General features: G+C 46.7%; 2 protein-coding genes across 4 annotated transcripts; one reads left to right on the plus strand and one right to left on the minus strand.

Annotated features, from left to right (window-relative positions):
- Window positions 1–1,108: 1,108 nt before the first annotated feature.
- Window positions 1,109–11,314, plus strand: LOC137603738 (serine/threonine-protein kinase VRK1-like). 2 transcript variants are annotated; one of them, XM_068327477.1, is made up of 14 exons: window positions 1,109–1,119; window positions 1,783–1,917; window positions 2,156–2,211; window positions 3,931–4,000; window positions 4,622–4,709; window positions 5,370–5,478; window positions 5,571–5,663; window positions 5,742–5,874; window positions 8,768–8,888; window positions 8,982–9,040; window positions 9,818–9,996; window positions 10,624–10,737; window positions 10,823–10,981; window positions 11,096–11,314. In XM_068327477.1, exons 2-14 carry the CDS (start codon window positions 1,788–1,790, stop codon window positions 11,312–11,314), a joined length of 1,530 nt encoding a protein of 509 aa, XP_068183578.1. In that variant the 5' UTR covers window positions 1,109–1,119; window positions 1,783–1,787. The 2 variants fall into 2 exon arrangements, with proteins under 2 accessions (XP_068183578.1, XP_068183576.1); XM_068327475.1 differs by having other exon boundaries at window positions 1,114–1,253.
- fancl (FA complementation group L) lies at window positions 11,006–24,472 on the minus strand. Of its 2 annotated transcripts, XM_068327479.1 has the most exons (14): window positions 24,309–24,472; window positions 23,908–23,966; window positions 23,696–23,756; window positions 23,189–23,245; window positions 22,842–22,939; window positions 18,828–18,924; window positions 18,234–18,302; window positions 15,350–15,500; window positions 15,185–15,268; window positions 14,216–14,261; window positions 13,519–13,600; window positions 12,703–12,819; window positions 11,997–12,068; window positions 11,006–11,367 (listed from the first exon to the last, which is right to left on the minus strand). In XM_068327479.1, the coding sequence occupies exons 1-14, from the start codon at window positions 24,393–24,395 to the stop codon at window positions 11,332–11,334; spliced, it is 1,116 nt and encodes a 371-aa protein (XP_068183580.1). In that variant the 5' UTR covers window positions 24,396–24,472; the 3' UTR covers window positions 11,006–11,331. The 2 variants fall into 2 exon arrangements, with proteins under 2 accessions (XP_068183580.1, XP_068183579.1); XM_068327478.1 differs by lacking the exon at window positions 11,006–11,367 and having other exon boundaries at window positions 11,937–12,068.
- Window positions 24,473–25,030: the final 558 nt, after the last annotated feature.

Raw genomic sequence — 25,030 nt, forward strand, 5'->3', positions numbered from 1 at the left:
ACCATCTGGAGGATTTCAGAACAGTCGGGGTCCATGTTGGTGCAGAGTGAACCGGATCCGTCAGAGTAGGCGTCCAGGATGATCCCTCTTGTCAATGCATCACAAATAACATCAATACCATCGCCGAGGAACACGGCACAATTCTTTGAATTATTGGTTCTGTAAAGCAAAGCATGAAGACTACAAATAGCACTGAATAATGAGGAATTTAGAAATGATCAAGTCTTCATTGTAAAGGAAGAAGGACACCCCCTGACAGGAGCAAGAGTTTATTATGTTCAGACAATAAAATAGCACAAAAAATCAGTATCTTTGTTAAATTTCAGATTTGATGTCTTTTGCTTCCTGTCTTTTTGGTGTTCATTACACTAAAAATCATCAATTCACACGACTTAAAGGATGATGATACTAAAAACAGGTACTCTTTTTTGTCAACGCAACTGGTGATCTTGAAGATTTTAATCAACCACATAATATATTTAAGAACATCTTAGATGCGTGGGACAGAAATGTGATGCCTCAAATCAGATGCTTGGTTTAAAAATCTATGAATTCTTCCTTATATTTGATATTCTTAATATTTATATTTCATCTATTTAATTTTATTTATTTTATTTTTATTTATTTTTTGGATATATTTTATACATATTTTTATGTTTACTTTTTAATTTTTAAAAAATATTTCCTTCCTTTATATTACATTTCTTCAATTGCTCCTTGGGGCTAAATAAAGTTTTTTAAATTGAATTAGATTTTGACTGTTAGGTTTGACACGTGACGAGTAACAGGCACGTGCTTTAACGTGCACGTTTCTGTGTCAAATTATCACATTTAAGTCAGAAGAACATGTTTTATATATTGTGTTTTTATAACGCAGCTTTTCTTTAGATAATAAAAGCGTCCAAACAGCTGATGGAGACGTCAGAAAGCTGTCAGATTCACTTCCTCCTTGAACACATATAAACAGAACGTTGATTGGTCAGTTTGAGGACTAATCCCGCCTGTTCCCGCCTGTTCCCGCCTTTGCTGCTTCGCAATTGGCTGCTGGGCTGTAGGGAAACTTTTCCCTGCCTCCCATTGGCTGTGCGGCGTCACCGGCGCTACAACTTTCAGGAAGCGGTAAGATTTTCCGCTCCGCACCGGATTTCGGAAATTTTACGGAGAAATCTGTTAATTATGAGCACATAAAACAAATTATCCACATTTATAGTCAGACGGAACACTCAGCTGATGAGGGACAACTACGGAAGCCGGTACGTAGTTTAACATTTAAGTTTAGCTAGGTTAGCTGTTGGCTAAAAACGCTGATGGACCGTTATCGAACGGAATTATCGATAATTAATTGGCTATTTTCACCTAAACAAACCATGTAAAGTCTTCTAGGGAGGATCCACACTTTATTTTAATTTGTTTAACGTTATAGCTAATATTAGCACAGACACGACAGGTTGTTTATCGTTAGCTAAAAGTTTTACGATTTCCACGGTCTCTGTGTAATGACGACCCCATTGCAACAAACCTGTTTACTGTTTATTATAAAAATTACTGTTTATTGTGTTTTTTAGTTTTATTGTTGATTTTCTTCATATTGATTCTGGTTTTTGCTGTTTGCATTTCCTTTTTGTGCACCAAACCCATCTTTTCCACCAATGCTGCTGCTTTTTGTGCCTTCAATTGGCCTTTGGGAACAAATAAAGTTTTTTTGAATCAATTTGAATTAACTGGCTAGAAATAATTTAGAAATGATTTAAGTTTTTCTTTCTCTTTCTCCTTGAAACCCAGTTTTCATGGCGCCACCAAGAAGGAGGGCTTTACCCAAACCGCTGCCCGAGGGCTTCGTTCTGACCGACACCGAGAAGAAGACGTGGAGGCTGGGGGGCATCATCGGCCGGGGGGGATTCGGACTCATCTATGTCGGTACGGACCCAAACACACCCTGTGATCCATCCTGGACGAGAAATATCTCCATCCTGGATGAACTCTAAACATCCGGTTATGTTTTGTTTTTCATCTCCCGGTCTGACCTTGAGAAGGTCGTCCATGAAGGTCACATCCGGGTCGTTATTGAGTCTCGTCACTGTTAGGGTTCATTTTAGAACGTTGTCTTCATGATGTTCTCATGGATGTTCTTTAACTGTCTTATATTGCCTTGAAGCCTCGAGGGATGTGGACAGACCTGTGGCTGCTGACGCTGAGTTTGTCGTGAAAGTGGTGAGTGTATTTTACCACACACACACACACACACGCACACACACACACACACACACAGTTTATTCACCACCAGCTTGCTCAAAAAATACATGTTGAAATCGTTCTGACTGAATATATTTAAATTCATGGCAACATGCACAGGTCGTCCTCAAGATACGAACAAAGATAGATACGAACAAACGTGCGCCACCACGTCCGACTACTGCAGTTCTCCTTTCTGCCACAACCTCCCATGGGGGCAGCACTGCTGAGATCCTGCAGCTGCAACACTTGTTTAACAGTTTTTCGAGTGATTTTTAGAGTCTGGTGATTTTTGTTGTGGACAGACGTTAAGTCAGGTGAAATGACGTAAACTTGATTTTTATTGTTCCGTGTATCTTTTTTAAACAGTTTTAGCCTAAACCTGTATTTTTTCACATCCCGCTTCAAAGTGGTGATGTATTGTAATTGTCAGTATTTGTGTGTTCATCCGTCCGTACTTTAGACCAAATGTCTTCACAACCGTTGCAGATAGAAAGTTGAAACAAAAAGCACATTACTCAGGCAGCAAAGGGGATAAAAATGAGATGATGACCTTGACCTTGAGAAAACTAGGTCAAGGTGAAATTTCAACTTTTGTACAATCAGGAACCGGATAAGATAGAAAGACGAAGGAGAAGGCCAGTTTGAATAGGTCAGGGTAAAATTTTGAATTCAGGGGTGTCGTGGGATGTTGCAGTCTCTGACTGCCTTGTTAAGTAATGTCCTGTTATTGTTTCTGGTCAGTCCTAAGGAACAGAACTGTAGTATTTAGAGTAGTAATGACATTTAAATGACCTCAAATGGAGAAATTTAATAAATAATGACTTATGACCAGTACAGCTCACAAACATCCTCTCAGAACCACTTGTGTTCATATGTTGAGGACTTCCTGTATCTGTCGTCGGTTGACTGCTGAAGGCCGCTGACGGATCCTAAATTGGACCAGATGCAAAGTATAATGAATGAAAGCCGCGCTGCGTTCATCTTTTTGCTGGACGACCCTGTGATTGTTTGGCTGAGTGCCCCCCTCCCCCCCACCAACCCCCCCTTCATCACCAGACTGACTCCAGTCACTGAATGAAGCGGCTATATGGTTTTTTTTTATTTCCACACAAGGCTAAATTAGGCTTGATGTGCCAATTGCACTCATGTCTCTCCTTGGAAGCGGTCGACCCGAGTCTCATCTACGCTGCTAATCTCTGTGGAAAATCTCTCGGGATCCGCCCTAAAAATAGGAAGATTATCCCCTGGATATATTTTTGCCAAATGTGGAGTTTGGGGGATTGTCTTGTCGTTTGGACAACTGCACACGTTCCTGGGCTCTGTTGGATGTATTGTTGAACTTGTCGTCCACACGGACCTCTTCAGACATCGAAAGAATCTCGATGGCCTCAAAACGTAAAACACCGGCAGAGTGATTGAGTCAGAACTTTCTGCGTCGGTAATTAAAGCGCTGAAGTGTCTGCAGATGGAGGAAGAGTCGACGAACTCGTTTGCTTCTCCTCCTCACAAGTTTATCAAGCAGTCCTGAGTGGAGCCAGAAATCAAAGCTCCTCCACTTGTTGTTTGCTCACTGGTGCGTCTGTCGTCCCCGCGGCCCGTCTCCCTTTGATTAGACGCTGATTAAGATAATCTACTCCTCTTCATCAGTCTGGAGTTCGCAGGTCTGGAATGATGTTCCCTTTTTTGCCCGTGCAGGAGTACCAGGAAAACGGGCCCCTTTTCTCCGAGCTCAAGTTCTACCAGAGGGCAGCCAAACAGGAGAACAGTGAGTAGCGCTGCCCATCCGGTGTCCCAGCGGGCCTTTGAAGCACGAGTGTGTTTGAGCGATGAAGAGGCCGCAGACACACAGGCTTTCGTTTGCTGATAATTAATAATAAGCCAAAGCAAACATGTACCTCGGTGGTTGTTAGCCCCCTTTTCCACGCTTGTCTGCGCTCTGCAACGCCTCGGTTTTGGAGGCGAGCAAGAGAGAAACCCACTCGCTCGTAATGATGGCTGGGCCTCTGCTGAGCCCCCAACCACCTGCCAGCCTGGTCCAGAGCCAGTCAGGCCCCCCGCCATCCAGCCCAGAGCCAGGCCCGCCGCCTCGTCTGGTGCCTGAGTGGGCTGGTTTGTTTGCACCCTCCAAACACTTTCCTGTTTGCTTTCAGGCACTATTACACTTACAAAGGACGCGCCGGACGTCTGGACAAACATTCGGCGCGTTTTCATTGACAATGTTAAGAAGGTTTGTTAGTTAAACTGAAGTGTTCATGGACGCCAGCCAGGAATGATTCACCAGGTTTTTATTTAAAGTCTTTAAAGACTTCCGAGTCCACCAGGATTGGATTAAATTACTAGATTATTCTGTACATACACTGATATAATTACTCCTCTAATGTTCCAGTTGAACAATGGAAGAGAAGCAGGGAGCTGGACTTCCTGGGCATCCCGACGTACTGGGGGTCTGGACTCGCTGAACACAACAATCTCCGGTAAACGGATCATTCTTTATGATCAAAACACGTCGTCTCCTTTTATGATATCGATCGTTGTGTGTTTTTATTAGTGAAGGGCTGATTTCCACAATGAAGTTACTCCCTAAAACAGAAGTGTTAAACTCAATTTCATTGAGGGCCATGAGAGTATAATGGCTGTCCTCAAAGGGCCAGATGCAACTTATAAACGTCACTAAATGTAATGTAACATAAGTGTAACTATTAAATGTAATGATTCCTCAAAGTTAAATAACTGAATTTATTAGTTATTCAAGTTACAAACATTACAGTTACACAGAAAAAATGTTTTTTTGTTTCTGTTACAACATAAATGCTTTTAATTTATTAGGTTATTAAACATTGCATTGTGGGAAATGTAGTTTTTGGTCAAAACACTTTTGACCGACTTACTTTTAGACACCCTGACCTTTTACACTTTCGAGGGCCACAAAAATGTTGTGAAGGGCCACATTTGGCCTCCGGGCTTTGAGTTTGACACGTGTGCCCTAAAAGACTATAATAACAGTTCCTTGTGAAAGTGAAGGTGAGGGGCGGGGTTAGTGACTCATCCACGACGCAGTTGCTGTTTACTTGTTTACGTCAGTAACTGATCTATGTATCAGAATGAGATGTTAATTCCGAGTTTTTCCGTCTCAGATATCGTTTCATGGCCATGGACCGTCTGGGAATCGACCTCCAGAAAGTCTGCGAGAACAACGGCGGTCGACTGAAGGCGGCCATGGTGCTCCAGCTTGGTGTGAGGCTGGTGAGGTCATCGTCACAATCCTGACACAACTTTCTTCGTGTTTGCCGCTAACCGTCCTCTTTGTGTGTCGGTTTGTCGTCGGCCCGTTCCAGGTGGACATCCTGGAGTACATCCACGACAACGAGTACGTCCACGCCGACATCAAAGCCGCCAACCTCATGCTGGGCTACAGAGACCCTGAACAGGTGCGTACCTGCTGAGAGGACTCAACAGGTTACAGGCGATAAGTTCGCTTCTCCGGTTGAACTTCCTGTCATCATCAGGTCTACCTCGCCGATTATGGGCTGTCCTACAGATACTTTCCCAATGGAGTCCACAAAGAGTACAAGGAAAACCCCAAGAGGGCCCACAACGGGACTGTGGAGTACACCAGCGTCGACGCCCACAAAGGAGTCGGTGAGCGGTGGTTTCATTAGCATTAGCTCCCGACGGCAGACGGAAGCGGCGACAGATACGACCCGCGTGTCGCCGTTTGATCGTTACTATTATTACCCCGAGTGTTTGCCCGTCTCGGTCACGAGTCGGATCGGTCGACAGGCTGACAGCTGATGAAATATTGAAGTATCTTAACGACTGCCGGCGCTGCCAAGACAGACGCTGCCCTCGCAGTCGGTTTTTACACAGAAAAGCCTCACGGTGCCGAAGACGAAGACGCTCCAGTCGGTAAATTTAACCACGAGCGGCTCTTTAGGAAACACAAACCACAACAGTCAATCAGGACGAGAGTGGGAGCAGCCTGATTGAGAGTGTGTGTGATTTACGAACAGCGAGGACGGAGAAGGGTGCGTTTGATTTATTTCTGAGTCATTCCTCCTGTCTGTACCGGCCGCATTGGTGATTAATCGACAGTGGGGGCTACGCTAACGCGCGGGGGGAGAAATCCACCGTCCACAAATGTGATACCTTTACAAATCAAACAAGAAGTCATTTAAACATGTTTGTTTTGCAAACATAATACGACTACTAAAACAGTATTTTCCACACTATGAGGGGCACCTAAAAGCCTTTAATTTTCTCAAAAAGCAACAGTGCGCCTTATAATCCAGTGCGCTTTATAATCCAGTGCGGTTTATAATCCAGTGCGCTTTATAGTGCGGAAACTATTGTAATAGTTATTTACAGACAGGAAATGTGAGGTAACACATATTTGAGACGTGATTGAAGGATGAAAATAAAAAAATACACAGCAGGAGACTTAAACCTTAAAAAAAGAGAAACTAACAGTCAAGAAAGGACAAACAATTACAGTATTTTCTGCACTGTAAGGCGCACTAGACTATAAGGCACACCTTCAACAAATGGCCATTTTTAAAATAAATTTTTCATACATAAGGCGCACTGGATTATAAACGCACTGGATTATAAAACACCTGAGAACTCACCTTCAATGAATGGTCTCTTTTAGAACTTTTTTCATATATAAGGCACATTGGATTATGAGAAATTGAGAAAAGGCTTTTAGTTGCACCTTGTAGTGATTTGTGCTGCTGCCCCCCCCCCCCACACACACATACACACACACCTACTGTTTTGCTTGTGTGTGGGGGACTGTCGTACTTTTCCAGTGTTTATTAAACTCTACTTTGTGTTCTGTCCTTTTTGTGAGCACATTTGTCGATGTGTGTGTAATAGGCTCCGCCCCCCCCCCGGCTGATATTGGGAACACATTATCTGGTAAATTGCCTACAAGCTCCCTCTCTTCACTGACCATCGATCCCCAATGCCCGGCCGCTGCCGTATCCTTCGCTACCGTCTCTGTTTAACAATTCCCTAATTAGCCTGAGTCATAACCTGCATCTTGTATTCATCCGCCATTAATTAGAGGCTTTGATGTTTGGTTACAGTGAAGCCCGAACCACAGATAACCCCAACGAGCTTGGCGCCGACAAACCCCACCGCCTCCCGGTTCGATTGTGTGTGTCGGCGTGGCTCAGACTGCCTAATCGCTACGGCTAGTGTTGCTATCGACGCGATCGATGCTTAAAAAAAAGGTGCAGGAAACTCAACGTCAGCAACTCGGAAACGGTTTTAAAACGGTTCGAAACACGAGGCGGAAAGCGTGGGAGGGAACAGTCACGTCTTCTATCGCGCGTCGTCGCCGCGCTGACGGACGCTAACCCAGATCTTTTATCTGCTCCTCCTTGACCCCGATGGCGCCAATCTCCGCGGACATGTTGACAGGTTGCCGTAGCAATCGCCGCTCGTGACCGGCGACGTCTTTTGAACCTGGAGCTAACTGGTATAATTACCAGCATTCAGTGGGCGTCCGGTGGATAGAAGAACGCCATCGAATGACGACGGGTTAAGAGTGTGACACGGCGACACGCTTTAGGGAATCTGAATAACAACAGGCGATAATTAACAGCAAGTAGACAACATGTGAGAGGTGTGTGTGTGTATGTGTGTGTGTGGACACACATCGTCCTGTCACATTCCTCACATGAGAGCGAAATGAATTAAATACAGAAGAGTAGACACACAAAATGGGGCAGTGGTGCTTAATGTAGTTGTTGATCTTTTTAATTGTTAATCTATTTTCGGTGCTCCGGGAGTTGCAACACTTTTCCGGTGTCAGTATCACACGTATTTTTCTTCTTTATCCTCCTTTAACAGCCTCTCAGTCGCTAATAAAACGTCGTGTAATTATTAGAATCAGCAGGAAGTCACGCCGCAACGCCGACGGCGTGCAAACCCGACGTATACCTGACGTAACGCTTCACAGAAACACCCTAACGACATGCGTGTGATCGGTTCCGCGATGTCAAAGTCGGCGAGAAACCTTTTCCATAAATCATCCGTTCTGATCGTCCTCATCGATCGTTTGGCGCTCCAGTTTCCCGAACGTTTACATCGCGTGGACCGACTTCCTTTCGTTTCCACATCCCCTCCGTCTTTGCCTGCTTGAAAAACGTGGATTACCTTTTTTTTTTTCTTGTTTCTTTTCCAAGTGTAATCAGATTACTACCCAATTACCATCCACTGCCATGTAATCCGGTCCCGTGCGGCGGCGACCACGCTTCCTCCTTAGCCCGGCCCGTCCGCTGGGGGAGGATCAATGCTGGCCGCGGTTCAAGGAGGAGATTTCTCCCCGCCAGTCGATAGGTAATTTCTCCAGAGACGCGTGTCGGCCGTTACGATATCGAGTCGGTAAAACTCTCCAGGCCCGACCCTTCCGGGTGGACTGGGTCGACGAGTATCGACAGACCTCACACATGATTGTAGAACCACACAGTCACACATGTTCCAAACAAGTCGTAAATAACCGTACGGATGTTTTTTTTCTTTATAGCGCCATCGAGACGCGGCGATCTCCAGATTTTGGGTTTCTGCCTTCTTCACTGGTTATGTGGGTCGCTGCCCTGGGGCGGGGTCCTCAGGGATCCAGTTCAGGTGCAGGAGGCCAAGGCCAGGTTGGTGAACGCCTGAGATCCAGATGTTTGTTGTGTACTTCCTGTTTTCCATCTGAAGGTGTTCCTGTCCTTTTTTATCTTCCGTGACCCCAGCCTGATGGAGAACCTGCCCGACTCGGTCCAGCAACTGTCGGCCGACGGAGCTGGAACAGGTGAGTCTGGTCCAATCAGGTTAAAGGACACTGGGTTTAGTGACGATTTAGTTCCGCGAAGACACGTCTATGGGCGGATCCTCTACCTGGTTTGACAGCGGTAGTTTGTTATTTAAGTCTGTTGTATCCATCCACCAACACGTGGTAAAGAACGAGATCCGGTCTCACTGATGTTGTATCCATCCGCCAACTAAAGGTGTTCTGAAGCACTGCTTGTATCTCGAGGTACTACTTTATGTGAGGTTTTCCATCCATGCGATGAGCTTTAAATTCATGACAACTGAAATCCACTGTAATGCTGTTACGACACAAACTCGGAGTTTGTTAGCATATGAGCTGGGAGGCCGACGCCCCCCCACCTGTCTCCCAGTCACTGTTCTCCACCTCCAGTTAAACAGACGTCCCGTTGACACGCCTTTCAAAGTAAGTCGTGTTTTATCTCCTCCGGGGACACAGAGGTCACACCTGTATGAGGGTTGGGGGGGTGATGTATTGTGGGGACCCGGCGCTGCTTTGCTGACGTGTCCCGCCTGCCGGCGTCAGATAAGAGCCAGGGTATGCATCAAGTGTGTGTGATACCGGTTCCACCGCGGTGTGTGTCATACACGTCATCTGGCCGCTGCGTGATTCATGGCAGCTTGTTGTGTACGACACACACACGGTGAATATCTGTGGTGGGGGGGATGCATCACCAGTATTATCTGGACCGAGGGACCTTCAGGTGCGTCAGTCGATCAAACGGTCCAGGTGATCTGGTTCCGTCTGGTTCCCTTTCAGACGAGCTTGCCGCCTTCCTCCTGTACGTGAGGAGTTTGGGGTACCAAGATAAACCGGACTACCATCGCCTCAAAGGGTTGCTGGGGGCCACTGGCGCAGTAAGACTCCACCTACTGGCACCTCAAAGACCTGCAGCCGAGATGACCTCCAAGATCCGCGGTTGCCCGGCGAGGGGAAAGGTGAGACCACGACGACGAGGACAGCACCGGTCGATGAATCCCACAAAAACGTCACATTCGTGGTCGTCACATCACGACACGTTAAGCCCCGCCCACCCTGACAAACACAATCACGTTCAGACGCGACTGATCTCGTCAATGGTTTTAATTTTTTTGTAGCTTACCTTCAACATTCGTGCATTCGGCGAACGTTTTAGGTGGCGGCGGTGAAAGGAAGGGGTTAACCTGCCATCATGAGTGGGTCACCCACAGGAGCAAATCTGAAGGAGGGCAGATTCCCTGTCCCTTCTTGACCCCTTAAGCCCCCCCCATCGATGACTCAATTTGAAGGAGTTGGTGACATGCGCCCTCCGGTGCGCCAGTGCCTCCAATTATAGCCCCGGTTTGCCCTCGTCTCCTCCTGGCATTTAATTTCCGAGTGTAAGTGGCGGCCAGTTTAATAAACAGAAGTGGCCGTTTACAGGCGGTTTAGCGGTGGGGGGGGTAAATGTCGGTCGGCTTCAAGCCGCTCACTAAATCATTTCCCACCAGTGTTTAAATACAGAAGTATTTTATAGAGGGATAAAGTTTCAGGGTCCAGCTTTAAGAAATAAAAGGACGTGAAAATCAGAGCCGGTGTCTCGGCAGACGGCGGGACGAGGACGAGGACGTCCGAACGTCGCAGCGGAGCTGACGGACGACGATGACGAAGAGGAGCTGAAGTCCAAACTGGTGCCGGTTCCCAGCGGAAGTGGACAACAGGTGAGCTCTGAGGCGATGTCACATGACAGGAAATGATGTCAGCTGGGCGTGGCAGAGCTAATCGGTCTTTGTTTGTTCTTTGGAGGCTGGCCGATCGCTGAGGACGAGGTCCCAACCGGTCGTTTACAAAGAGTACGACACTGATGATGAGGAGGATGAGGAAGAGGAGGAGGCCAGACCCAGACCCATTCTGGCCTGCTACCTGAGAGGCCCGCCCATTGGCACCAGAACTCGACCCAAACAGGTGTGAAGTCAACAAACAAGAGCGAACGCGTCCTTTATTTATTAGCTAAGTCGTCGTTTACAAAGAAATAAAAATGCGTTTTATTCACGTGTGGGACGATGTCTGACCCATCAGGAGCGCAGACACAGAAGGGACGGGGGGTCGTCTCACAGCTGGTGCAGGTGGGACAGCGACCCCTTTGGTGATTGGGCGGGGTTCCCAGTCACAGGTGAAGAACTGGAAGCTCCTCCCACGCAGAGGAACGTGCCGTTGCCGTGGTTCGTCTCCGTGGGCGTCCTGCTTCTCTTGTTTGCCGTCGGCCAAAGTGCGTTTTTGAGTTACTCGTCTTTTTAAGCGAAGGTCAAGATGTCTCAGGATTTCTGGGCGGCCACTTTGACAGTAATGGGCTGAAACAGAAGGAGATCCTGTTTATTCCACTCACATGTTCTTGAGAATTAGCGGAGAGGATGCTCATCGCTCCAGTGATGCTAAGGGGAGGGAAGCTGACACCGCTGCACAGGAAGACAAGCTTTGACCCGTGTGACACAAGAAAAAAAAGTCAAGATGAACTAAAGCAACACAAAGAGAGTGTCATCAATCAACAGCAGCTGAGCTCATGGGAAAAATTATACTACAGTAAATATATTCCTTCATGAAGAAGCCTCGTGAAGCCCTTACGAAGAGTCATAATAGCCTTTACGAAGACTCACACAGGCCCTTATGAAGAGTCAGAGGCCTTCACCAAGTCTCAGGGGTCTTTACAAAAATCATGCAGGCTTTTACGAAGAGTCACAGTGGGCTTTACAAAGTCTTATAGGGGCCTCTAAGAGGCCTCGCACAGGCCCTTATGAAGTCTCATAGAGGTCTTTATGAAACCTCGCAAAGACCCTTACAAAGTATCATAGAAGCCTTTGCAAAGACTCATAGAAGCCTCTTGCAGGACCTTATTAAACCTCGCGCAGGCCCTTATGAAGTCTCATAAAGGCCCATACGAAGCCTCGTGCAGGCGGCGATCAGACGAGAGGAAGAACACTACCTTAGTGCAGTACGGACACTCTCCAAAAAGCAGGCTGAAGCTCTGCCTGCTGGACGGAAGCCCTCGCAGCCACTGAGGAGGAAAACAAAGGGATTTTGTCGTCAAACCAGGATCCAGAGCGTTCGTTATTGTTTAAAACGCATCTGATGTGTTTTTGTGGAACCTGACAGTTTTTCCTCTTCAGAAGAGCAGCGGAGTGAAGGTCCACCGACCCCAGAACACCGGCGGTACTTAGGGTGTCAGGGGGGTAGTGGTGTATTGGTTCTGCCTCTTTGTTTTTGTTCAGGATTACATTAAGCTAACTATTAAAACTTAATGAGGAACAAAATACGGCTTGTTATTTTCATTCCACACAAATTACTCAAGCTAAAATTTGCAAATAAGCACATTGGGTACATTTTTAAGTCCCCGGAGTCGACGTTGGCGATTTGGCGACTGAGGCTGAGGGCAGTTTGCCAGTTTAGACACGCTTCGGCTTTTCAAGGCCAAGAAAAGTATCCCGTAATTTCCCAACCGATGGAAACGTGAAAGTTACTCCCCCACACAACCATCACCCGACAGAGTGGGATGTGTGGAGGAAACACCGAATGAATATCGTGGTACTGCAAAGAAGAAGTGGGTTTGGTGCCACAAAATCGTTGTAATACCCCTTCAGTTCCATCTCTTGCTGTTTCAAGAGGAAGACAATCTTTTTTTGCGCCCTTACCTCGTACAAGCAGGCCTGATGGAAAGGCTGTCCACAGCGGGGGTCGTTGCACACCTGGTCAGGTATGGCGTCCTCCAGACGATAGGCGTAACAGATCCCGCACTCGACGCTGAAGCTCTGGACAAACAGAAACATTTAGCGTTTCTCAATCAGGCGTCCGTAAAACCACACTAAAAGCACCAAACATGTGGTTTGGACGCTCTGCCGCCGCCGTCGCCCCGCAGTCCCATCACCACGCGCTCCTCCTATCTGCTCTCGTTTGCATTCGGCCGTAATGAGAAGCTCCTGTTTTTCAGGAGGCCATCCATTAAGAGAGAGGATGGCAGGTTAAAAAAAAATAAAAAAAAATCAACATCTGGTCAACTCAACTTTTTTGCACTTCTCTGAATGTTAATGAAGCTGAGGCATTAATCACCGCGGCGACAGCGAATAAACACGGCGGCCTCCTGACCCATCCGCCGAGAGGGGAGGGGATGGGGAGAAGAACGAGTGTTTAAAAAAGAGAGATAAATGGTTTTGCGTGATTAAAGCAATTTGATAGAGCAGAGAATTCTGCCATCTTTGTTATTCTAATGATCTTTTCTGTAAACAACCCAATTAAAGGAGAATTTGTGCCCACCTCACGGAAAAAACAAAACAGACAGGAGGGAAAAATATGGAAAAATAGGCAGCGGCGTACGTCCGCCCCCTTATAACTTGAAGCTCAAACAGACACACACGGTATGCATGCATACATAACGCACACACAGCTCCAGAGGTAATCATGATGGGTATGGACATGTTTGAAATGGAAAAGGGGGCAACTGTGTGACTTACAGATTTTTCGTGGGTGGCAGGTGACGGGAATTCGATCTCCAAAACATCCCGGAGGTTGTGGAAGACGCTGAAGTCCGGGTTCCTGCCAGCAGACCACAGACAGCTCCTTCACACACACTAATTAACCACATGCAAATGAGCCTGCAAAGACACTGGGGGATGATTAGGAGGCTTCCACCATCGCTGCACGGAAACGAGAAGAGACTGAAATAAAGAGCGTTGCTGCCGTTTCACGCCGGACAGCGGTGGAGAGACGACTCGCTTTCATGCGGCGATGCTAATGTGCTACCTGAAACCGAGAGCGATCGCTTTGAGGTGTTGTTCTTTAAATTTAAGGTCTCGTGCAACGTTGAATCATAAATAATATCACGTTAATCAGAGTTTATAATTTACGGCCACCCAAGTCAGTTCAAACTAAAAACACTAGAACCTGAAGATACCTGAAGAGTGTATGATGTTGTATCCATCCACCAAATAGCGTTGTACCGAAGCACGACTCGTATCCCGGATTTTCGTTCGTATGTTGAACAAAAATTTGGACGGAGCGACAACTTGTATCTTAAAAGACTCGTATCTCGAGGTTCTACTGTAGTTCCTGAACAGGTTCTTGAAACAGTCGATCAATAATCATCGCAAATCAGGCCACATTTGACATTGATTAATGGATGTAATGATCCTCAATGGTCACGTGACTCACCACAGATGCATGTTGGCGTTCAGTTTGTTCCTCAGCGGCGTCACCACTGCAACAGAAAGCGTGAACTGAAGTTAGCTCGGCTGCTAACAGGAGAAGTTTGCGTCTTTTTCCCGCTTACAACAGACACACTACTTTCCTACAGACCCTCATATAGTTTCGATCCGATGACCTGCCTGCCGCGTGACAACGACTCAACACGCGACACACTTCCTGTTCCACGGGGGAGAGGCGCCGCACCCCCTGCGCGGCATCACTCATCACTTTCACTACTTGTTATTCCTACATGCAAAAAGCAATATTTCTGCGCGAGCCGTCGTATTTGAGGGTCGCTGCCCACCTCCACATCTGGGTGGCTGAAGTGTGTATGCGTTTAATATCGTTTGAGCAGCATTGCTAGGCAACAGGCGAGGAGTTGGCGTGACCTTGGGTTTGCAGAAACAATGGCTGACAACTGATCGGAACTTAAATAGAGAGCCGGAGATGAAACTTCGCCGTCTGGCCCCCGGCGCCGGCAGGAATGGAAGCCACGCCGACGTGACATGACAACAGGCGACGGTCAATACAATCACACCGACTGAGGGGGAGGGACGTGGAATCGGAATCTGTGTGGTCGCCCACGCTGGAGTGTTTTTTCTCTCTGAGATATCTCTAAAATTTGTCAACAGTTTTTGATTAGATTTTGGTTGGATCGCGGCCCGATGATGACGGGTGACATCCAGATGTGGGACGCTCAAACATTGGGGAAGTAGGTCGGTAGTACAGTACTGAAGGGACAGAATCACACATTCGAGTAATGTCATTGCTCATGGTTCCCTTAGTAACAGTGATGTCATCACTTCTAGATAAACAAAGTCCAGTTTCTTTCAGATGGACTTGGTGATGGTTTTGGGGACGGACTCTGGACTTCGTCTTTTGATCTAGACACTCTTGTCAAGCTCTTGCCCCGCTTCTTGCCACCTTCCTACCCACCATGCTCGGCTCCAAGCAGGCAGCATTCTGGAAGCATCTCCGGGTGTCTGGGATCCAGCTCTACCCTGATGGACACGTTTGTTCCTGAACAATGAGATCCGGGTTAGAAGTGAGAACCGACTCGTCTGTGAGATGAGTCAGCGTGTTCTGTCGTGTGTGAAGTACCGATGGCGATCCGCCTCATAGTGTCGGACCGACTCGGCTTCTCCGGCTCCAGGATCCAGGTCTTGTTGTCGATCTCGTCCAGGACGTCCCAGAACTTGGTCAGGGACTCCAAAACCAGCAAGAACTGGTTGTAAAGCAGCTCCAGGGTACTCTGATGAACCAACCAGAACAAAAAAAGATTTTAATTCTGCTGCGAGACGGTCTCCCCCTCACAGAAAGGTCTGGTCCACTCTGAGACCACCGTAGGAACCAAGACTACAAAACTACTGAGACCCCAGGGCGGGGTTCGTAAGATTTATGTCCGATCTACATCTGAACCTCCAGTTTCAGCTTTCATGTTGGTTCCAGGTTGTACCCGGGTGTCAAACGTGTCCGTCAGACGTGACGTCCTTTGGTTTAAGGGGCGGCAGGAGCTCAGTCTGGGAACCGGAGGGTGGCCGGTTCAAGACCTGCGTGGAACCAAAACATTGGTCTACAGTTGGGCGCGCCAGTTCACCTCCTGAGCCCTGCCGAGGTGCCATTGAGCAAGACAACCGTCCCTGACAAGTTTCTCATTGGGCGCATCAAGAAGGAGACGCTTTACCTCGCGTTATTTTTTTGCCCCTCGTGTGTGTGTGTATGTGTGTGTGTGTGTGTTACAGGCCTGTACACACAAACACACACACACACACACACACACACACAATAAAAAAATAATAACTAGGGTGAAAAAATAATTTTCAATGAAGTCGATTCTTTTTCTATTTTGTCACAGAAGATACAAAATGATCGGTGGGTAAGAACGTAAAGAACTTAAGCCACCTATGCACGTATCATACCTATGCATGTGGGGTGGGGGGAGGGGGGGCACGAGGGCGGCAACACAGATGGAAAGAGAGAGAGAAAAAAAATTAGGGGGGGAAAAATGAACCAAAAATTATGGGTCATTGTGGCAGCACAGTGCACACAATTAAGCATCGTCCAGGTGCTGAGAGCCTCAGCAATTACAGCCCAATTAATGCCCGTGGCATGATTACGGTTAGAACCCCGGATGACGACGGCCCGGTTCAGACTGAAACAAGCATGAAGAGCCGGTAATTAAATTCCTGCTGTATCTGTGAGGAGAGGAAAGGCTGAGACGCTCTGATATTATCTATTAATGCAGCGGCGACTGACCTCAATTTGATTCTTAAAAGCTGCCGGCCTGAAAGAATCCTCTCTAAACTTAACTGTTTTCACCCGTTTTGAATGGGAATTATTGTTGTTATTGTCAAACAAATGAAGAAGGGAGGTTTCCTCAGATTGTTGAACTCGTTTCTTTCAGTCTATGTGCATGTTTTTTTTTTTTTAAATCGACGAGAAAAGGTTGAAAAGAGTCGACACCCGAGTCTCTCAGGAGACGCCGCGTGCTTCACTTCAAGTGTTTGATTTTATACATTTATTTTCTCTTGTTCGCTTTCCTCACTTTGACTCCTGGACACAAAAGATATCTTCAGATGCTGAATATCTTAAGAGCTGAATGCTGATGAATAAATGCACAATTCTTTACTGTAATGACGGATGCTTCAGAGACGGCGATGAATAAACAGATTAACAAACGATAACGATAGCTATCGAGCTAATCAAGCTAATTTTTGCGGGATAATCTGCCATGAAAAACCTTTTAAAAATGAAATGAAAATTAAAATCTATGCACAATCTAATTAAAATAATTTCAGAATTTAATGAATTAAATTATGCATTGAGCAAAAAAAAGCACCAAATATTTAAATTCCGTCTTCTCAAATTTACAGTTTTCTCTTTTGTAAACAGAAAACTTTTCAGTTTTTTGCAGCCTGACAATCGCAGAAAAAATACATTTCTTCCTACGCAAATGAATATTTGGAATAATTTTTAGTCTCATTGATTGGATGATTCGTCGACTGGCTGATCAAACGATGCGACGATTACAAGCAGATAATCCTGCAGGTCTTGGATGTGATGACCGTTGTTACCCCCCCCCCCCATCATCTTTGCTTATCCTGCAAACACAAAGGACACAAACGACAGCAGAGGTTTACTCCTCTTCCTCTTTAATTCCACACAGATGAAGCGAGTGGCGTGTCCCGGCCGGCGCCGGAGCAGCAATAATTACTCATTCAAATGAACATGTCAGGCCTGCCGACAGACAGCCCCCCCCCCACACACCCCCGCGCACACACACATCCTTCACACGTGAGACAAAAAACACACCCGGAACAGATGCAAGCACACGCACAAACACACACACACACTTCATGTTGCAGTGTAGGAGAGATCCATCAACGACCCAGCAGGCAGACAGGCTCCATACGGCAGCGCTGTTCTGAGCTGGTCCTCACTGTACGCCTGCCATGTATCACACACACACACACACACACACACACACACACACACACACACACACACACACACACACACACACACACACACACAGTTAGCATCTCTGCTCAAATTCTCCCTCACTGTTCCTTCCTCTCTGATTTTTATCTACAGTGTCACTTAAAACACACACACACACACACGTGTCCTTCCGTTACACGCTTGAAGAACCGGTCCGGTGTGATGCTCAGATTTGGAATGCCACCTTTTTAAGGTGGAACAGGAAGCTGCCGGTGGACGGAAACGATGGGTGAGACCGGGAAGAGGAAGAGGAAGAGGAAGTGAAGACGTTCAAAGAGGAAACAGCTGCTTTCACGCCGTTTACGACGGCCCAGCTGAGGAGAAAGGCCTCCGTTCAGCAGGTGGAGGCGGGTTTATCAAGGAGGAATCAATGCAACGTTTTTCAGGTCCTGTGGGATTCAAACACGCAACAAACAGGACCAGACGAACCAAAAAGGAGGCCTGATGGCGCCGGAAACCCACATGACCAACCCATGCTACCTACCTGAGGCGTCCAGCTGATGACCAGGGGCACCGGGAGGTTGGCCGAGCATTCAGGAGCCTCCGTCGGATGCTGTGGGCGGAGAAATCAGGAGTTATCAACCCTCGTTCATCTTTATGTCCACCAACAAACAGGAAGTGTTTTGTGGTTCCAAACTGTTTAAATAAAGCTTTCTCCCCCCCCCCTTCATGGCAATCAATCATCGACCTTTGTGACTGTGTTTCCACCAATCCTGGAACGCGACACGGAACTGCAAGTCAACCTTTGCGATGCGTTCACACTTCCACTTCCACCTTGCGGCGCGCTGCTAATTCGTTAGCCTACATTTACCTCGACATGCGGCGAGCGGCGATTTCCTGTCGGGACATTCTATCTGTACATCGGAGTCACAGCGGGTTCTGATGCCTCTCCACACCCACTCTGGTTTGACCCAGATCAACAAGCGTGGATTTAAATTGCCGATTTGCAACGAGCAACCTGACCGTAAGCGTTGGGATTCAGATCTTCTGAAAGTCGCCGTCTCGTTCTGGAGTGTTTTTGGCGATGCTAGCCCTGGAAAGAGACGCAGCGTTGGCGGCGGACTGGGGCGTGTCATACCTTGGACTTGAGCTTGACGGTGAGGCCGTGTTCTCGCCCAGACGAGTCCTCCGCCTTCAGCTTCAGCGTCCGGAAGTCGGCGTCGATGAAGAGCAGCCTGGAGACCAGAACATAAATCAACGTCCGTTCCGAGAGTACATATAACTCTGTTAGCCGACGCGAGTCATCATCCGTCGTTAATCACAGCTGCTGAGAGTGGCGTTAAGACGTGGCTGCATCGCGGCTTCAGATTTATCACCGCAGGAGGACACAAACACGTCCGAACGGGACACAACCGGAGGTTCTCCTCTGGAGTCTCATCTGACCGGCCGTTTTAATGTTCCAATGAAGAAACAAGACTAATCACACGCAATGAGTCCAATCAGGCGGGGGCGCCGGAGGAACATTCAAAGACAAACGGAACTGTTGTGTCAGAAATATCACTTTATACCCAGAAAACGTTCTTCTTCCTGTGGGCGTGTTGCGTTAGGCGTCGCCACAGCGACTCGTCTTTTTCCATGTCATTTCTGATCCAATCCAACCTGGTCACTCCTGGAGAACCTCAACATCTCCATTTCCTCCACCTCCACTTCCTGTCTTCAGCACCACTGTCTCTAATCCATCCATCATGTATGTCCTGACCACTGTCTCTAATCCTCACCACTGTCTCTAATCCAGACTGTCCTCACCACTGTCTCTAATCCTCACCACTGTCTCTAATCCAGACTGTCCTCACCACTGTCTCTAATCCTCACCACTGTCTCGTGAAGTCCTACATCTGAGTTCTTCCTTGTTCCAGGGCTCCAAATCGAGCCCCGAAGGCTCCTGCCTTCTGTCGGCGCCACATTAAAGGAAGTCCAGCTCGCGGCTGACGATCAGCGTCACTCCATCAGAATGCTAAAACTGCTACAAGGACTTTTCCAGTTCCAGGAGTCAGATTCAAGTTCCTGTTAAATTATGCGTCTCCCAGTGACCTCAGGATGGGTTCATATTTTCAAGCTTCAGCCAAACTGTAAATCAGATCCACTCCTTCCTGGACTAATTATAACCTATTGAGGCAGAGGACAAAACACTGTCAGATTTACTGCTGCCTCCCTGAGTCGGTTCCTCCCCCCCCGGAGACCCTCTCCAGTCTGCCGAGACCCGGCGACAAAAACGGATCTGAGACAAAGGCTTTGGACAGTCCTCCTCCAGATTTACAGCGCTAGGATGGACGCCCTGCGCCGAGGCTGATGTGGCTGTATATCTGCTGAGGATTTATGGAGTGTGTTAGAGTGGAGTGATCACGAGTGACACACACACATACACACACACACACACACACACACACACACAAAGGGAAGTGATGGAATGATGAGATGAGTGTCGGATGTGCCCGATTCATAAAAGTGTCGGCTCAAACGTGGGCGAAGGGCAACGGCGCTGAGGAGTCATCTGCATGCTAACGTGTCCGAACACACGTGATCGTGTGTGTGTGTGTGTGTGTGTGTGTGTGTGTGTATGGAGTTCATAAAATTTTATCCAGTACAAAGGATAAATAATCTACTTTGGGTCCCAGCCTTGCAAATAAGGAGAGTAAATATATATTTGAGTATATATGAAGTAGAAAGGCATCAAATATTAGAGCAGTGTTCCCTAGCACACACACACGCAAACCCCCCAGCACACACACACTCACACACACACATACCCGGGGTCGAATGACGGGTCGGCGCCCCGACTCGCCCGTGATGGAATCAGCGCGACCGTCAGGCGTCCCGCTGGAGAGACGGATGAGAGTGTCCCGTTTCCAAGTTGCTTCCAAACGACGCCAACATTTGTGTTTGTTTGTGTGGCTCCTTCTTCTTTTTTTTGTACAGTGTGTGTGTGTGTGTGTGTGTGTGTGTGTGTGTGAACAAAGGGATTCATGAACAGTGAGATCAACACACACGTGTGTGTTGCATGAGAAAAAAAAATTGCTGGTGGTTCGATGGCGCGGCGCACGAGGTACAGTAGAGGACGATGTAAGTCACATGGTCACGTGACCAGACAATGTTTAAAAAAACACAAACAAGCGAATTATCTCCTACAGCAGAGACTTATGGGACGCCGTCTTCTATTAATTAGCTGAGTTTGCAGCGTACCTGCAGTAGCTGGGTTCTCGTCATTTTTTTCGCTTACACGACTTACATCATCATTTATTCACTGATCTAATAAGGTAAAATAAATCGGATTTAACTAAAGGAAGCATCCGATCACTTGGGCACTGGGATCTGATTGGCCCTCAGAACGACGCCCGTACATTAGGCTGCAACGCTTGTGGCTCAATGCGCAAAAAGATCTAACTTATGTACGTACGTACATGAGTTACGTACGTACGTAACTCATGTATGTATCTTACGTACATATATAAGTTATGTACGTACGTATGTAACTCATTTACGTATGTACATAAGTTACGGTCGAACGAACACGGAGCACCAGCTGTGCCCATTAATCCCCGGAGCTTCAAGGGGGGGTGGGGGCACATCTCCGGGACGCGCCGGGCGATGGCGGCTGACCTCCTCGACCTCATTTCCCATTAATTAACACATTGTGCGCCACTGCCAGCCAATTAAGATGACCACATTCTGGAAAGGCAGGAACGGAGACACGTGGAGAGAGAGAGGGCCTCTCTCCCCTCGACCAATCAGACGACAGCATTACAGCTGAAAACCCCTGGTGGCTATTAGCGCTAGCCCATACCAATTAAGACGCTAAGCGGACCTGGAGTGCTTTGGAGATTGAGGCCCGGTGTGTGTAATGCCTCCTAACTGAAAATGTTGGTCCCATTTACAGCATAAAGCACACCTTCACCCCCCCTCCCCCACATCCAACCCCCCCACCCTCGTCTCCTATTACAACCTGAGAGTCTTCAATTAGAGCCATTTGCATTTTGCTAATATCATAATTGTAGCCGCGGTCATTAATAGGAAAGTGGAAAATGAGTGTAGTAGTCGAGGCTTAATCTGAGCTGGGGGAGAATAGTTATCTTCCTACGACACCCCCCGTCTCCCCCTTCATCCTCCTCCTCCTCTCCTGACGAGTGGAGATGATGGTATTAGCCGGGCCTGTCACCACACGCCGGCTCAGAGTTATTAAATGTGACCTGGATTTAACTATAACTCAATAACTAAAAATAAGGAAGTCATTAAGAGCCATTTGTTAATGGGGGTGTGTGTGTGAGGGTGTTGTTGGGGGAGAAACACAAGCGCTGCTCCATATAGCGGCAGGTTTACGGTCGTGTTTACGTCTCCGTTCGGAAGCTTCCCTCCAAGGAAAAAACACAAAAAAGTCACAAATTCCGTGGTGCCGTTTCCTCCTTCCTGCCGTTGACCCACGAAGGAAAAGGAAACGGAAAGAGGAAACGGAAGCTTCACCTCCACCTGTTCAGATCCCCAAAAACTACCGAATGAAATGATTTGAGGTTGTAATCAGTTCCAAAGGTTAGCATGCGATGCTGTGGTTAGCGTTAGCATCAGACTGCCTGCTGCATATGTTTAGCCTCTGATTGAAGTAATTAATGGTGAATTAGTGAGAAGTGGTCCATAAATATCACGTCTGTGTTTTTCTGATAAGTTTGGACTTCTCTCTCACAAACGGTGACTTCAGAGCGATTTCTAAGAGCAGTGAGACGCATGAATTTAATCAGTGAGTCACTGAAACATTTTGTGAATTAGACAAACTATAGAAAAAGACAGTTTTTACCACCGTCTACAGCAAAAAAATTTTTTTAACCTCTGGCATTGAAAGAAAAAACGAGCGCACGACTGCAATCGTCTCATCTTTATCTGCTGAAGGCTATCCCAGCCGGCTACAGATGAGAGGTGGGGTACACCCCGGAGAAGACGCCAGCCCATCACATGGCTGGTAATATATCAATCCATTCTTATTTCTATCTTCTATGAAGAACTTTAAATGACAAATAAATAATCGTGAGGTGAAAAGCGATCAGAAACCGTCATCTGAACGGTTTGTCGTCAGAAAACTCGCTCCGGACACGTTAGCATCACTTACTTGCTCCAGCCGAGCGTCTCCATCTCGTCGATGAGCTGTGAATAATACTGTGGCTGTGGGACGGAGCAGAACTCAGGCAACTGCTTCAGATTCACTTCCTGTAAAGACAGAGAGAGTGCATCACGCCATCATCGTTCAGTTAACGTCAGGAAGACGACAAAAAGACCTTATTCCAATATTCTCAAGGAATTTATTCATAATTATATTTTGTTTTGTCCAATTTCGTCTTTCTGTAACTCTTGATGCCAAGAAGTTCCATTTACTTCCTGTTCAAAGTGACCCTGCTAACCAACCGCTAGTTAGTTCGTTAGTTAGTTAATCAGTGAGTTAGTTCCTCTCCTCCTCACCAAGATGGTCTTCAGCTCCAGAATGAAAGCGATCAGATCAGCCGAGCGCCGCAGCCTCTGAGGAGTCAAACGACAGAGGAGACGTCTTGAACAGGCGATAATGAAGTGACAGTGTCTGTTTTCTCCTCCAGCCAGCCATTCAAATCAAACAGTGTTTGTGATTAATGGGGGCTGCCACCAGCTTTAATAATTAATGATAGCTTAAAGGCTGTGAAAATAATGAACTTTGCAGCCGGGGGTGAAATATCAATCTCATCCAAATAACCCTGAGGGGCCACATAACAAATAGGGACATTTTCCAGGCGATGTTAATTAAACAGTGAAAAATATTTTTCTCTGGGTGTGAGTGGGGTGACACACAACAAGAAATACAAAATAAGAAAGAAACACAAAACAGTCAAGATGATCCCAGACTTGCTGGTCAGGAATAACAAAATAATAATATTAGTTTTTTTCTTCTTCCTGCTAAACACGCAGGGATTGGTGCTGAATGGGGGGGGGGGTTACCTGCTTCACCACGTGTTCGAACCCCCGCAACAGGTGCTTCAGCTGCCAGCAGCAGTGCAGCCTGTAAACACAAGAGTTATGCTCAGGTTAGCAAACCTCCGCAGGGAATTAGCCACTTTTATGCTAGATACAGAAACGCACAGGAATCACATGCACGCTAGCACAGGTAAGCACATTTTAAAACTGTAAAGTTAAGTTGTGGTGATTTCTACCTGGCCCCGGTGAGCTTCCGGTCGGCTGGTAGCTCAATTCTCAACCTGAAGTCCCGTTCCTGTAGGAATCAGGTTAACATTTCATACAATTCTAGCAGAACAGTCACAAATGCTAACGTTAGCTAGCTAGCTAGGCTCTCAGTACAGTTGTTGACATGCTACGCTAGCGCTAGCATCGACGTTAGCATCCAAATGGTGACTTAAAAGTTGATTTAAAAACTTTATTCTACATCGTACGTGCATTACATATCAGCCGAACTCAGCCGAAGTTTTTCTATATTTGTGAAAAGTCAAAATGTGTGTTTTATTAAGTGTTTGAATGTTTTTATAGCGAGGAATACTTAATTAAATGTATATTTTTAATGTAGTTCGTCACATCACAAACGGACACTTTCTCTTACCTGTACTGAGATAAATCCGTCATAGACAGTTTTTTCCTTGTTTAAAGGTAAAAGCAGTGGATTGTCTTTCACCAAAAATCCCTCCATTGATCTTTAAAGTTATCTAAATTAAATAAAATATAAACTAGACGGAGGGCTGCGTTAGCTCAGCTCCTGCTGGTGATCGCGCCTTAAAACCAAAACAACATGACGTCAAGTCAGCTGCGTTCAAGGTCTGAAAAAAATGTCGGAATTGCGAAAAACTCTGGAAGTTGAATAACTTAATAACGCCCCATAACACAGACTTGTGTAACAGATAATTATGTATTTGTCATTAATAAAGACTGTTTATAAATTAGTGTGTATTTAATCATCAACTGCGCCTCAAACTAGTGTCTGATTTATAACTTAAGAAAAGAAATCGTACTTACGTAGGGCCTTGAACGTTTCACCACATCCCCACCTACCGTATATACAGTATTTGAATAAACTCACTTTAAAAGTCTCACGCTGTCACGCCCGTCACTAATTCAACCCACTACCTGTCAATCAAGCGCCCAACCAATCACGGCACATCTGCCAGAAGGAATCAGGTGAACCATATGGCGTAAGGCATCTGCTGTGTTCGGAGAAGAAATAACTATACATGGACTCTTCCCATTTAACATCATTTTAGAGTGTCATAACTGTTCCAACAGTTTTCATGTTTTTGAGCAGAGAGTCCAAACAGCAGGAACGACGCA

The sequence above is a fragment of the Antennarius striatus genome, chromosome 11 (genome assembly GCF_040054535.1).
Source record: "Antennarius striatus isolate MH-2024 chromosome 11, ASM4005453v1, whole genome shotgun sequence".
Taxonomy (NCBI): domain Eukaryota; kingdom Metazoa; phylum Chordata; class Actinopteri; order Lophiiformes; family Antennariidae; genus Antennarius; species Antennarius striatus.

Excerpts from the sequence above, each read along its gene's own strand:
- LOC137603738 (XM_068327477.1), top strand. The coding sequence starts at position 1,788 with ATGGCGCCACCAAGAAGGAGGGCTTTACCCAAACCGCTGCCCGAGGGC. Across the intron at positions 2,212-3,930 it reads CTGAGTTTGTCGTGAAAGTG|GAGTACCAGGAAAACGGGCC; the intron begins GTGAGTGTATTT and ends TTGCCCGTGCAG. Across the intron at positions 5,664-5,741 it reads GCTACAGAGACCCTGAACAG|GTCTACCTCGCCGATTATGG; the intron begins GTGCGTACCTGC and ends TGTCATCATCAG.
- fancl (XM_068327478.1), bottom strand. The coding sequence starts at position 24,395 with ATGGAGGGATTTTTGGTGAAAGACAATCCACTGCTTTTACCTTTAAAC. Across the intron at positions 23,757-23,907 it reads CGGAAGCTCACCGGGGCCAG|GCTGCACTGCTGCTGGCAGC; the intron begins GTAGAAATCACC and ends TTGTGTTTACAG. Across the intron at positions 14,262-15,184 it reads CCTGCTTGGAGCCGAGCATG|TGGTGACGCCGCTGAGGAAC; the intron begins GTGGGTAGGAAG and ends TTTCTGTTGCAG.